This window comes from Dromiciops gliroides, chromosome 1 (genome assembly GCF_019393635.1).
Source record: "Dromiciops gliroides isolate mDroGli1 chromosome 1, mDroGli1.pri, whole genome shotgun sequence".
Lineage (NCBI taxonomy): Eukaryota > Metazoa > Chordata > Mammalia > Microbiotheria > Microbiotheriidae > Dromiciops > Dromiciops gliroides.
Genome location: NC_057861.1, coordinates 751870964 through 751885309, shown reverse-complemented (window position 1 = coordinate 751885309; position 14346 = coordinate 751870964). Strand labels below are relative to the sequence as shown.

At 42.5% G+C, this 14346-nt stretch overlaps 2 protein-coding genes across 3 annotated transcripts in view; one reads left to right on the top strand and one right to left on the bottom strand.

The window, feature by feature from the left end:
* Positions 1 to 14346, top strand: part of CACNA2D3 (calcium voltage-gated channel auxiliary subunit alpha2delta 3) — a 1069564-nt gene that overhangs the window by 893452 nt on the left and 161766 nt on the right. The gene's annotated exons all lie outside the window — the stretch shown is intronic.
* LRTM1 (leucine rich repeats and transmembrane domains 1) overlaps positions 10854 to 14346 on the bottom strand; it is a 50585-nt gene continuing 47092 nt past the window's right edge. Inside the window, 1 exon segment of the mRNA XM_043991655.1 lies at positions 10854 to 11290. Coding sequence (XP_043847590.1) covers positions 10854 to 11290 — 437 coding nt within the window.

Sequence of the window (14346 nt, the reverse complement as noted above, 5' to 3'; positions counted from 1 at the left end):
AGGCTACCATTGGATATCCCTTACACTGAGTAATGGGCTATTCTTTTTCTTTTTAAATTTTTTTAATACCCACCATTTAAATTTTTTGATGACAAACTTCACATTCCTGATTAATTCCTTCAATATCAGATCCATATGAAATAAGTATTTGGAAATAAGGTAGAGAGAACCACATAGGAGAAAACCACCGCTGAAGTCAGATGGCCTGGAGACAGGTGTAACCTGATCTCCTGATCTCACCTAGCCTGGAAGTGTGGCAGTCACTTCCAGGCCCAATCTCATGATTGATAGACTCTGACCTGCTCTATTTTTGTCCTGGGCCAATCTATCCCTGCTTAGGCAGCCTAAACTCATGGGTCCTGGAATTATTTCAGGCACTTGATTAGCTTAGGCCTTTCTACAGCTCAGAACTTTTGATCTCAAGAGATCCACCAGCCTCAGCCTCCCCAGTATCCAGAGGTGCAAACAGGCTTGATCCACTGCCTCTGGCTTGATCTCTGACCTTTTGTATCTATAATATCCAAGATGTCCTAAAATGCCATGTTCTTTTTGAAACCTCCAAGAGAGCAGAGTCTGCCTGGGATGTTGTTTAAAATACGAATGGGAGGAACATTGGACTAGATTTGAGGAGTCCTGGCAGACTTTGCAGCATGACCTTGTATAAAGGCCTCTCTGGTCCTCAATTTCCTCTTCTGTTAAAGAAAGGTGTTGGGCTGAGTGATCTCATCATCATCATGCATTTAGTAAGCACCGACTGTGTGGCAGGTAGTGTTAAGCATAGGGATAAAAAGAAAGTTAGGAGGACTTGCATATCTCGCAGTTCTGACATTCTCTTCAAATACACCTAGTTCCCAGGACTCACACTATGAAGTTCTGGGAGCTTGTTGGCTTCAGGAATGTTGTGGCTGCTGTCTTGTTCCGGTGTTTTATAGCTGCCCATTTCCCTCTTGCAGCTCTCCTCTCCTTCCCTTGTTCTCTGGATTACAAAGACAAAATAAAACAACCTTAAATTACACATAACATCCCAATAACTCTGGACATTTTGAGAGAATGTTCTGGTAACTAAGGGCCTTCCCTATCTATTCATTGTCTCCTTAGGTCCTTTAGTCCATCTTGTGAGGCAGGTAGGAGTGTTATAGAGTCTTTGTCACCCACAAGAGGAGCTGAAACCATCCTCATTAACTCGAAGGGACTAAATGGGAGAGGCCATAGGGATGCAATTTCTTTCGGGCTCAAGTCCATATTTGAAGAAAGGCAGAAGGATACCAGTTTGGGAGTCAGAGTACCTGGGTAAAATGCTTCCTCTGTCATTTACAAGAGAGGGCAAATTACTTTTCTGAGTCTTAGTTTCCTCTTCTGTAAAATTGGAAGTGGAAGTCTTAGACCAAGTGACCTCTGGGCATTTATGCAGCTCTAAATCTGTGACCCCATGAACATTTCACTGATTTCTTTGTTTCCCAGCATGCTCCAAAGTTACATGGCGAAGGTGCTTCCAACCATAGCATCTCTAAGCCCATCTAGTTCAAGCCTTTGCTGAACAAATATCCCCTTTTGCCCTCCAGCCTTCAAAATGGACTGGACTGATCTGGCTCTAGAGACAGGGGAATGCCCCTGTTGGAAGTCTTCAAGCAAAAACCAGATGGCCACTATTTATAATGGGAACTTGGCCACCTCCAGTCGTAGCCCATTCAATTCCTCACATCCTCTAGCTATGAACTGTCTCCCCCTAGAAATGACTTTGTATTTACTTTGCACATATCGTGTATTGACTTATCAGTGTGCCTGTTGTCTGCTCCACCCTCTTCCCCCTAGAATGTAATGTTTTTAAGAACAAGGACATTGAATTTTTTTTTTCTCATTATCTCCAGCATCCCGGGCAATGCCTGACACATACTAGGAAATAATTAAGTGCTTTTTTAAAAAATAGAATTAGAAATGTTCTCATTAGATCAAACCCACATCTGCCTCTCAAAACTCAAGCCCATTGTTCCTGGTTCTGTCCTCTGACACAAAACAAAATAAATTTTGGGCCTCTTACCAATGATGGCCTTTCAATTCTTGAAGATGGTTACTATATCTTCCCTGAATTTTCTCTGCACCAGAGAAATTGTGTCCCCCAGTTCATACAATCAGCTCTCCTTTGGCATGATCTCATGGGTGTATCACATCTCCTTAGCTTCCCCCTCCCTGAATGATTTCTAGCTAATTGGTCAACTTCCTGATTATGGTGACTGCACTACTCCCAACGTCAAAGACAGGTAGATAACTTGTTTTCATATGAAGCCCAGGGGTACCACTTCTTCCTACAAACATGACCACTTACTTTAGATGAAGTAAAGAGATGGATTTGATTCTGTTCTGTCCATGACCAGAGAAGATGGAAGTGGAGATTTCAGATCCCATGGGATCCAATGAAGCCATGAATCTTTCTAGGAGAAGTCACGACAGCACAGTGGTGACGGTGGTGGTGGTGATAATGGTGATGATGATAAAATAGCTGTCATTTATATAGCTTTTTCTGTTTTGAAAATCTTCTTACAAATATTAACTAATCCTCACAAAACCCCTGGAAGATAGGTTATTATTATTATTATTATTATTATTATTATAATCATCCCTTTTTTGCAGTTGAGAAAACTGAGGCAGACAGAGGTTAATTGACTTCACACAATATCAGAGGCAGATTCGAATTCACTTATTCCTGGCTACAGTTCCAGCTTCAGAAGAGATTATCTGAAAAGACCAGGGCTCTGACTCCAAATGTGCAACAGGCCAGTCATGTTACAAGTGACTTCCAGATTTCTCAGTTTCTCCCCTCTGTAAAATGGGCCTGATATCCTTGGACTCCCTATCCCCATGGAGGTGAGAGGATCAAACTTTATCAGCAGAACTTGTTATGACTTGTATTCCACTAAGAAACTTTCTTTTATGCCATTTGTTTATGGATGATTTTTGAAGACTGCCCTCCTCTCTCTTCCTGTGATCTTAGATTCAGAGAACCTGAGTTCAAATCCCAGCTCAGCCACTCTCCTATCCATGTGACCTTGACCAATCAACTTCCCCTTCCTGGGCCTGGATTTTCTCATCCATCAAAGGAAGGGTTTCAATGACCCTGCTTCCTCTAAATCTTGAACCCTCTGAATCTTTTTCTGAGCTTCCTCTTTACCTCTGTGGTCAGTCAGGTTGAATTATTTATATGTGTCGAGTTTCAGGCTTCTAAGGAGGGGAAAGGAGCTGATCCACCAATTCAACATTTACTCAAACATCAGTTTGTGACTTGAATCTCCAGAGAGGCTCGGATTTTTGGCTGCCTTTCCTTCCTTTCCCATCCCTCTCAGTGTGCCATTCCCTAAGGATTACCATGTCCAAGGCATTGCTGATACCCCCCACACCCTCTATTCCCATATGTTCCTTCAAAAGCACCAGCCAGGACCTCCCTGTGTTTAGACTTTCACACCCAAACAGTTGCCATTATTTGATCACAGTTTACCTCTAACCTGAAAAGACACAACAGAACAAGAAGGAAACCAGCCACATTCCCGTGACCTCTGTCTATAGACAAGTTCTTAGGTTTCAGGGAAAAGAAACCCCAAATGTCAACAATCAACAAGCTAGAGTTGGGCCTTGTTCTGAGATGCCTGGAAATAGAAGCTGAATATCTGGCAAACCCAAGCTCTCAGAGCCAGAATTCCACCAGAAAAACCAAGAGCACAGAGACATGGAATTTGAAAAGCGTCTTCCAGGGCCTGCCTCAAACGGTGCTGTCTATGGGACCTTGAGTAAGCAAATAAACTCTTTGAGCTTCAGTTTCCTTACCTGTAAAAAAAAAAAAAAAAAGATAATATTGCCCACTTTATAGGGTTATCACGAATACATCTTGAAGAGGAAGCTTGGCACACTGGATTGGCTTTTAAACCACCTCTTCTCTTGACAGTAATTGTAGGACAAATGTCAGCATTCTGAGTCTCTGAATCCTCATCCAAAAACCTGAGATGATAATACCTGGGTTCAAATCCTGCCTCTGACATTTATTGCTAGATCATGGAGAGGTCCCTTAGCTTTGCTGAGTATTACTTTCTTTATCTGTGCACTGGAGTCAATAACCCAATAGCACAAAGGTGTTGGGAGGTTTCAAATGTGATCACTTGCATTCAGTGCTTTACAGACTTTCAATCCTTACTCAATACTATTTATTTGCAAATGCTTAAGATTAGAAGTTATAGATGAGTGGCTGCTAGGCAGCAATGGATGGAGATTCCCATGCTGGGAAATCCCCCACACCATAACAGATCTGTACTTACTCCCACCTAGTCTTCCTCCCCATGAATAATTTAAAAAAACAAAAAAAAAACCCACCTTATATGATATGGAGATAGGAGCAATCATAATTAGAACAACAACAACAACACTATTGATTTATATACACATGAGTTTCTAATAATATCTTATCTCATACAGTAAACTGGGAGGATTATTTAAATAAGAAACCATTTAAATGTATGTTGCAATTATGCAAAAATAAAGTAAGCTAAAGTTATGTGGATGGAGAGCTTCTAGCCCCTATTCGTGCCTCTGGCGTTTAAATATGTGGTTTCCCTGAAATACCAATAGAAGGTTCTAAACTGGCTAAAAATATATGTTCTCATTGTCAGTCAGGATGGTGATTTACTTAATCCTTGCTCTAGTTTATAAAACACTGAACAGTATAATCAGCATCATGTTTAGTAAAGCCTTTGGAAAAGCCCTCACATGTTTTAGGGGAAAACAGAGTTTAGGTTTTTTTGTTGTTGTTGTTGTTGTTTTTCCTGTGTGTGTGTGTGTGTGTGTGTGTGTGTGTGTGTGTGTGTGTGTGTGTAAATTCGTTCTCCTACCCTACCCCTCCAGGTCCATGAGAAAGAGCTTAGAGCTGGGGGGTGGTATGTGGCCTTTATCCAGGCGAATATCCCATTGGTCCCACTTGAGTAAGATAGAAAGACAGACAGACAGACAGATAGATACATAGATAGATAGATAAATTAGATAGACAGATAGATATAGATATATTCATACACACATATACATACATACACATATATATGAAAAATATGAATTTTATATAATCAGTGCTAAGTGAGGACCTGCCTAGGATAAAGAAAACAACGGTGAATTTCATGTGTGTGTGTGTGTGTGTGTGTGTGTGTGTGTCTGATCTTGGGCAAATTTGATGCTTAATCCATGTCTTGATGATGCTCAGCCACAGAGAGCTGAAAGGACCTTAGCCTTTGCCCCTCTCATTTGAAGCCCACTAAAGAGTAACCACCCACCCAAAGGTTCAGTTAATTAGCCACAGAGCTGCAGCATTCTGGTAGGGTGTGGAATTCCCTGTGAGCAGGGATGCAGGATTATTTCATTTTTGTCTTAGTAGCCCAAAAGAATAGGAAGGATGTTAGCATGCAGTAGGTGCTTCATAAAAAAGTTACTGATCAGTTGACCAGACTTCAGGCCTTTGGCTGCCAAGCCAGACATCTTTCTACTACAGAGATGAAAGAACAAACTGATTCCTTGTCAAGGACACATGGAGTAGGGGGCAAGGGTCCAAGGAGCTAGTTTGTGAATGTAGATCACACCAACCTAACACACCATTGATTATGAAATCTCTTTTGCCGACATGTTTTCCATATCATCCCAGTTACTGAATTGGTTGTGTTTTTTTTTTTAACCAAATTGGAAACAATCCTTTCCTGACCTGTAACAGATAATTACCGATTTATAACAGCTGGTATGTAATTATGTTAATTCCAGTGATAGATAAGCTATGTAGAATGCAATTTAGACCCTTCCTTTGATATCCAAGAGGAGGGTATCTGGTTTCTGGGGGTAAGCTGGACCACTTGGGGCAATAAGGTTTCATTTTCACAAGCTTTTTAAGAGGAAATCCTGGCCTGAAATTGCTCTCCATTCTCAGAAGGATATTTGCACTCCCTCTTTTGCATGGAGGAAGAAAAAAAAGCAACCAGGCGTCTTCTAGGATTTTCTCTGCTCAGACACCCAAGTGAAGGAGACAGGTCCTTGCCACAGTGTTCAGGATAGTTTCCCAAATAAAAAGCTATTCATATGCACAACTAACGATCTGGACTATTTCTGAGAAAGTGCCTGTAAGAGGGAAGGGGGGTGTGGTATAGAATAGGGGATGGTTCTTTGGCATAAGCACCCATTACATTTTGACTTAAGGTGGGGGACTGAGAGTTAAAGAGGAGAGGAAAGGAGAGAGGAGAGGGGAATGTAAAGAAGGGGAGGAAGATAGGAAAAAGGAAAAGAGGGGGAAAAGAAAGAAAGAAAAGGAAGTGAAGGAAAGGAAAAAAGGAAGGAAGGAAGGACTGGAGAGGAGAGGAAAGGAGAGAAGAAACATTCTCAAGGCAAAGTTGGGGTTGAGGGAAGAAGTGATTTCATGATGGAATTTTCCACCATGGAGCAAATCCCTAATTCAGGTCCTATCTATTGGAACAGAACCCTAATACTCTGCCTTGACTGATCCGTGTATTTGCTTTTGTCAGCTTTTCTCCCAATATGTCAACAGTAACCCTGCTTTCTGAATCAGTCAATCCCCAGGGCCAAGTTCCAAAATGGAAGGTCCCTTGTATGAGAGAGCTGGTAAATATCACAGCATGTAATAAGCAGCTGAAAATAATCTTGGAAGCTTTTGCAAACGACTCCTTGTAATCTGCCAGTGGCCAAGAAAAATTGATGTAAGATCTCATGGAAGACTCTGCAAATATGGCTCTCCTTTTCCAATACCATATTTCTCAGTTGACTGGGGCTAAGTGGACAGATCATTAATCTAAGTGACCAGATCTCAACTCTTCTCTGCAGAAAGGGCTGTTAATATATTTATCTCAGTAAACATCCCTTCTGCCTAACTGCTCTTAGTGCTTCCTGTGAAATACAGATGGATATAGAAGGATATTTGTGCAAATTTGGAATAATATTTCATACCTTCTGGGCTCTGAGTTAGAATACCTGATTACTCAGTCACTTAGCAAATGCTGTTTTCCCTAATGGAAAGAAAAAAGCTCCTTGAAGTCAGGCCCTGTTTTTATGTTTATTTTTTGTTTTTCTGTAATCCACAGGGTTCACTCCCCTCCCCTCTCCTGTCTCCTCAAGAGGAACATGGGTGCAGGCAGCAGCCCTATAAGTAGAGATTCAAAGAGTCTAATCAGAGGAGGGAAAACACTCCAGGCCTATGCCAAGGTGTGGAAACAGGAAATGGTGTGGATTATACTAGGAACCACAAGTAGGGCACTTTGGGTAGAAAATGGACTGCATAGAGGAAAGCCATATGTGATGACACTGGAAAAGAAGCAGGAATGAGTGAGCAGAGGGTGGGGTGAGAGTCCCATTTCTTGTCTCTGCCATGCTTCCCTCGGAACTTCAGGAGTTGGCCATTTACACAGAGCTCCTTGGCTACTCAGAGTAACAGGTAGGCAGGCCAACTGACATGCTACTTTCTTGCACAGGCTTTGTTATGCCATCAGTGTGTACAGGGCAGACAATCAAGATCTTATTACCCATTCCCTTCATGACCTGAGCAGAGCAGAGGCAGGTGAGCACCTTCCCTGCTACCTGGTGTATGCCCTTTTCTCCCCTCCCGGAAAAGCAGACTAAGGCATCCTTCATAGATGCCAAATGTTTTAGTCTATTGTGTGATCAGAGAATCAAAGTTTTAGAATTGGAAGGAAGCCCAGAGTCGACCCTGCCATTGACCCATTTTACATGTAAAGTATCTATTCTTTTCTTATACCTGCTGGACTTGGAATTGGGAAGACCTGGGTTCAAATCCTGCCTTTGTGTGATCCTGGGCTACCCACATCACCAGAATAAGCCTTGGTTTCTTTCACCTATAAAAAAGAAGTTAGGGGGTAGCTAGGTGGCACAGTGGATGGAGCACCAGTTCTGGAGTCAGGAGGTCCTAAGATCAAATCTGGTCTCAGACACTTAACACTTACTAGCTGTGTGACCCTAGGCAAGTCATTTAACCCCAATTTCGTCACCAAAAAAAAAATTAATTAAAAATTAAAAAAGGAAGTTAGAGGAATCCTTCCATCTCTGAATCTATAATCCCAACAGCCTGTGCCTTAAATATGCAAAGCCGGAGTAATAAGACTTGTAACAAGTTGTTGTTAGCTTCAAAGAAGATCATAGAGGGGAAGCCCTTTGCCACATGCTTAATGCTCTAGAGAAATGCTGGCAGCTTTTATCTGCAAAGGGTTGGTCCTGTTAACAGGTGAATAGCTTGCAGAGGTCAGGTGGGTAGCCATTCAGAGAGGACAGAAAGGCCCCACTTCAAGTGGAAACTGAATATGGGAAAAGCCAGGCTTACAAAGCAGATAATAAATCTGGAGGCAATTATACCCCATTACAGCAGGATTCCATGAAGGATTTCTTTAAATATCAAGCTCCCCAAGTGCACTGAAAATGATGATTCAATTTGCCCAAATTCAATTTGCATGGATCTTTTCCGGACTGTGGCCATGCTGGAAGGCTACTCCAGGCAGCACACCTGGATTTCTTGATGCCCACATGAAGGGTAGTCTGTTTCCTGGGCCATGTCAATGGTGCATAGGGCTCTCCATGGCCCCTCCCCTCCCAGAGTGTTGAAAAGCATTTCTGGGTGGCGGGGCCAGATGCTGCCTTCTCCTGGGTTCCTCTGATGGGCTGGATAGGAGGCTGAGTTGCTGGGCGACTGCTGTCTTTCATTAGTGGGTGCAAGGATTGTTCTGTGTGTGTTTATGTGTGGGTGTGGCGGAACAAGCCCAGGGACTCTGTGGGGATCCAGATATACAAAAGTCATTATCTCCTTCTCCACCCGCCCTCAATGCATTCCTGCTGGGAGGGTTCAGAATGGAAGGTTTTAATCACTCCTTGAATCTGGCCTCTCTGAACTGGCTGGCCCAGAATCCTGGCTGGGTTTTCCTCCGTGTTTGTTTACACGCCATTTACCCCTGCATCAGATCACTTCCCCAGACTCTGGGCCCAGGGACCATTATCCAAACAGGGAACCCTCCTCTTCCTCTGTGGCCCAGAAAACCCCCAATGGTTTTCTGATTGGGAACATTAAATCTAATCTGACTCTTGTGGCAAGCGATGACATTCCCATCTCCCAGATGCTTCCATTGAACACTCAACCCTAGCCTTATTGAGAAGCTTACCACCGATCTGCCATGAACGTGAAGGGCAGAAGCATCCAAAGTCCCCTCTAATTACCAGTCTCTTATCCAGCTCCTTGAGATTGGTTTTTCCTCATTCGCTAATGCCTTCATTCATTCTTTCCATTGACATCTATTAAGTGCCTTCTTTGTGCCTGACATAATCCTAGGTACCAAAGCTATAAAGAAAGAGAAACCACTTCTACCCTCAAGGGACTCCCAGGGGAGGCAGGGGAAGATAACAGGTAAAGAACTACACCAATGGTCTATATAAAACCTATGGGAAGTTGATGTAGTGTAAGTCTGAGTTGGGGGAATCTGTGCCTGAGGAGCTCAGGACAGGCTTCAGGGAAAAGCTGGTATTAAAGGTGAGCCTTTAAGGAAAATGGGGATCCTGAGATGGAGGTGAATGGGGGTAGGGGGTATTCAGTGCAAAGGCTTAGGGGTAGAAGATGTAATTACATGACTATCATCACACCAAGGAGACATTGTTGCCCAGACTGCTGTGTGGACAAGAGGGAGTAATGTCTAAAAACCCGAGAAAGGCAGGCTGGGACTCGGGATCCTAACAGGAAACTGAAGAGTTTGTATAGCTCTTAAAACTCTACAGGGGTGGGGTGGGGTGCAGCTAGATGGTGCAGTGGATAAGGTGCCAGCCCCTGGATTCAGAAGGACCTGAGTTGAAATCCGCTCTCAGACACTTGACGCTTACTACCTGTGTGACCCTGGGCAGGTCGCTTAACCCTCATTGTCCTGCAAACACACACACACACACACACACACACACACACACAACAGCAACAACCCTCAAAAACAAAACAAAACAAAACAAAAATCTCTACCAGAATGCCTACGAGTGATGATGCATTTACTTATAAACTGAGAGGCAATGTCGTATAATGGATAGAACTTGGGGATTGAAGCTAGGAAGAGCTGAGTTCAGACCCTAGGAAATCTAACTGAGCCTTATTTTCCTCCTCTACAAAATGGGGAAAACCATTTCTGTAATAACTATGTCCCAGAATTTTCTGAGGCTGTAATGATATATGATAGGTAGAGGACTTCATAAATGTCAATGATTATCGTGAGCTTCTTTATGAAAAGCCATGAGAGACAACATGAAATTGTGAAGAAGCGTACCTCCTTGTTACAAATAAGACCTGGGTTCATGTCCTGCCTATGAAACAGTGTCTCTGTGACCTCAAACAAATCATTTAAGCTTTCATTGTCCTTTGAAGCTCTCAAGAATCAAATTTTCAGACAATTTTCCAATCTGCATTTGGTGAAGGAAGTTTCCACCCCAGGAATTTGCCTATATACATAAAATCATTGGGTTTGGATAAATAAAAAATGAGAGCAACACAATGAAACGAAGAAAGGGCAAAGGAATTTTTTTCTTCATTTTATGTGACTCTGGCCTCAACGAGGATAGAATAATTTCACCATCTTTGCATGCAGAGAGTATAAATAATGTCTTTAATTTGCCCATGGCTTTTAATAATTGAAATGTGAATTGCTTCACAGGATTAAAAAAAATATTACAGACTATTTTTTTTAATGGAAAAACAAAAAAGTTACAGTAATAGTGGACAGGCTCCAGCTCTCCTCAGACACTTCCCCTCTCCCCCAAATGATGGCTCTGACTTGGGAGAAATCATCTCCCAAAGCAGCCTATGGCAGGGAAGCATCAGGTAGCCTCTTTTCTTCTCCAGGCCTTCTTGGCTCATTGGCATTTCTCAAAGGTTCTCCATGGCCTTTAGCCATAATTGCTGCATAGGTACAACCATAAATAGCAGCAGCCAACATCATCAGACACACAACTCCACAGACAACTCCTGTGATAACTACTGTGGCGATGGCATGGCGGAGATTGACTGGTCGTGTCTTTGGTTTGAGTTCACAGTCCGAACGACTTTTGTCAACTTGTTCTTGGGATTCCCCAGGCTGTGGAGAATCCTGCTGCACAGTGCCAGGGAGCTGGGCTTGGATGGGCCCCCCATTCCCAAGAAGAGGGAGGCATGCATTGTAGAGTTCATATGGAATTTTAAGGAGGTCCTTCCCTTTCCAGATGTCTGGGGCCGAGCAGATAACTCCATCAGTTATTCCACCTTTAAAATCAAAGAATGACCATAGTAAGTCCTGGAAATCATTCATTTGGCAATCAATTATTATTACGAGACATCAGACATCATATGAGGCACTCAGGATACACAAAAAGGAAATGACTTTTCCTTAAGTAGCTCACAGAAGTTATCTATGTACTTAAGCAGCAGGAAATCACAATGATTTTATGGGGGAGGGCACCGGTAACTGGGGCAGGAGATGGACTATGCTGGTCTGGAGAATGGGGTACTTGAATTTAGCTTCCAAAGAAGCTCCAGCTTCTAAGAGGTGGAGGTGAAGAAGAGAGAGCACCCCATGCTCCAGGGACAGCTCACTGACCACACAGTTAGGCACCAGGAGGCAAACCAAGCAAAGGGTAGATGAAATTTATCAAATGCTTTGGTTACTATTGTTTATTTCAAGTGAAAGAGAATTAGCTTCTTATGATGGGAGTGTTTCTTAAGTATCTGAATACTGAAAACATGAAACATTTACCGAGTGATCACTCTTTACCAAGAATTTTATTCACTCATTCCAAACTTCTCGACCTTAGAAATGGTCAGGAACAAAAGAATATGGGCACAAACAAGAAAGAGCCAGTGAGTTTGTGAAAATAATTATCTTATTGCCAAGAAAACACTTCAGTGTCTCAGTGCCACAGAATAATATTTTCCTACAAAATTTGATTAATAGTAGTAATGGCTAACTTCTAGATAGCACTTTAAAGTGTGCAAAGCGCTTTATATACAGTAGCCCATCTGATCCTCATAATATCCCTAGGAGGCAAGTATTTTTGTGACCTTCATTTTACAGATGAGCAAACTAAAGTAGGCAGAAGTTAAGCAACTTATCCAGCCTCAGAGTTAGGAAGGGGATTTGTCAGGATCTGAACTCAGATCTTAAAAACTACAAGACTGGCACTCACTCTAGCCAGGAGGTCCCATTTCAGCATTGCTCATAGCTTGACATTATGTGGTCATCACAAAGGGTCATATGTATCTGTCAGCACTTTGGAGGGATTTCAAGTAGGGAGTAGAAAAAGTATTTCTTTTCATAAGAGCCTATTAATATCATTTTCATGCCAAGTGCAATTTTTATTATTAGTCTGCCAAATCAAGAAACACCAATGTTTTCAACACTAATATTGGAGCATACTATTTAGGGGAAAAAACAACAATAACAACAAAAAGCACCCTCAAAAACAATCTCCAAAAAAACAAAAACAGTGGATTGTGAACCAGAGAACCTAAGCTAGGATCCTGGTTTTGCCAATTGCCTTTGTGTGACATTGAATAAGTCATGAGCCTTTGTTTCTTCATTTACAAAATAAATAGGTTCAACTATATGACCCCCAAATTCTCTTTTCATTCCAGTCCAGTGATCCCATGGTCTGACACTCACCTGGGTTCAAGTCCTGTCTCCAACATTTATGAGTTATCAGACCCGGGGGAAGTCATACACCTCTGCAGAGTGCCCGAGGCCCCCTAAGACTTATCATCTAAGTCAGAGAGTTTCTGAATCTATGCTGGTAGCTCTACTTCCCATACTGGGACAGGGGTATCCCAGTCTGAAGAAATGAACGCATTTTTGTTTATTTGGATAAATAAATTATCCAGTCTTTTCTGGGAAAAGAAACATTGATATGGTGATATAGTCAAACATTATTCATTTTTTTTTTTACTTTTTATTATGCCTTATATCCCTTATATCACTTGAAATTTACCCCAGGACATAAGGTTGATCAGAATGGTTGTACAGTGTAGTGGCTAACCCTAACCGAAATGGGCTTGGTCACAGAAGGGCTAGATTTGAGTCCTGACTCCATCATACACTTTGGGTCCCTGAGTAAGCCTCTTACCCCATCTTCTCTAAGGTCCCTTCCATTGCTAACCTCCTGTGATCTATTGATGTTCTTATTATTAATATAATTTCCAGTTGATAGACAATCCAATTGATACCCCTAAGATAGCCTACAACTGATCTCATGACTTATGTATCCTCAAGTTCTGTGTCTTGGTGCACTTCACTTTCCTCCAGTGAACCCTATATCCTAAATTAGCAGATGTTGTGCATAGCAATAGGCAGTCAGGTCACTGTAGCAAAGGCATATTGCTCACCATCTACAATGTAAAATTCTGTAATTTTATTAGTCCCTCTTTGCAGGATTTTGTCTGTTAACCCTTCCCTGTTCCGTACTTCCCCATCCCCTCCTCTTGTCTCCCCTTGCCTCACCTTCCCCCTCCTCCACTTTCTTCACTTTCTCTCCCCTCCTGTGTTCTCTGGTCTAAATGTCTCTTCTTGCCCACCTTCTCTACTTTTCTACTCTCCTCTCCTCTTTTTTCCTTTCTCCTTTCCTCCTCTCCTCTCTTTTCCTCTCCTCTTCTCTCCTCCCCATTCTCCTCTTCCTGCTCTTTCCTGCTCTCTTCTCTTTTTCAGTCTCTATTCCTTCTTTTGCCCTTCCCCCCTCTCCTTATCCCATCTTTCCCCCCTGTCCCTTTTCTCCCCCTTTCACTCTCTTCCTCATCCTTTCCCTTCCATCCTATCTTCTGCTATCCTTTCCCCTTTCTTCCTGCTGTTCCTTTCTCTCCCCGCTCCTCCCCCTTTCTTTCATGTCTGGGCCATTAAAGCAGGTGGTCAAACCAGCGGATTATCTTTATCAGGGCCAGCTAGCACTGATAATTGCAGATGAAGCTTGTGCTAAGCCTAAGATGGAGATTTATAGAGATTCCAATTGACCCAGAGAAACTGGGCAACAGAGAGATAAGTGGAAAGCCATGTCACACCCCAAGTTCACTGTACCCTTTAAGCTTTCAATCATGTTGACCTGGAAACTTCTGGGGACTGGGGGTATGGTCTCAAGCAGGAACAAGTGAAACAAAGGGGCATTATTGCCACACTAATACAATGTCATATCTTGGGGCAAAGCCTCATTCACCCCACCTTGGGGTGACTTTGCAATGGACTTGAAATTCTTTGAAGTATTCCTCCATCTCTTCCAGTCACCCCCATGAGATGATCATAGACTTAGAGTTCATAGGGACTGGAGTGTTGTCTCCTAAGT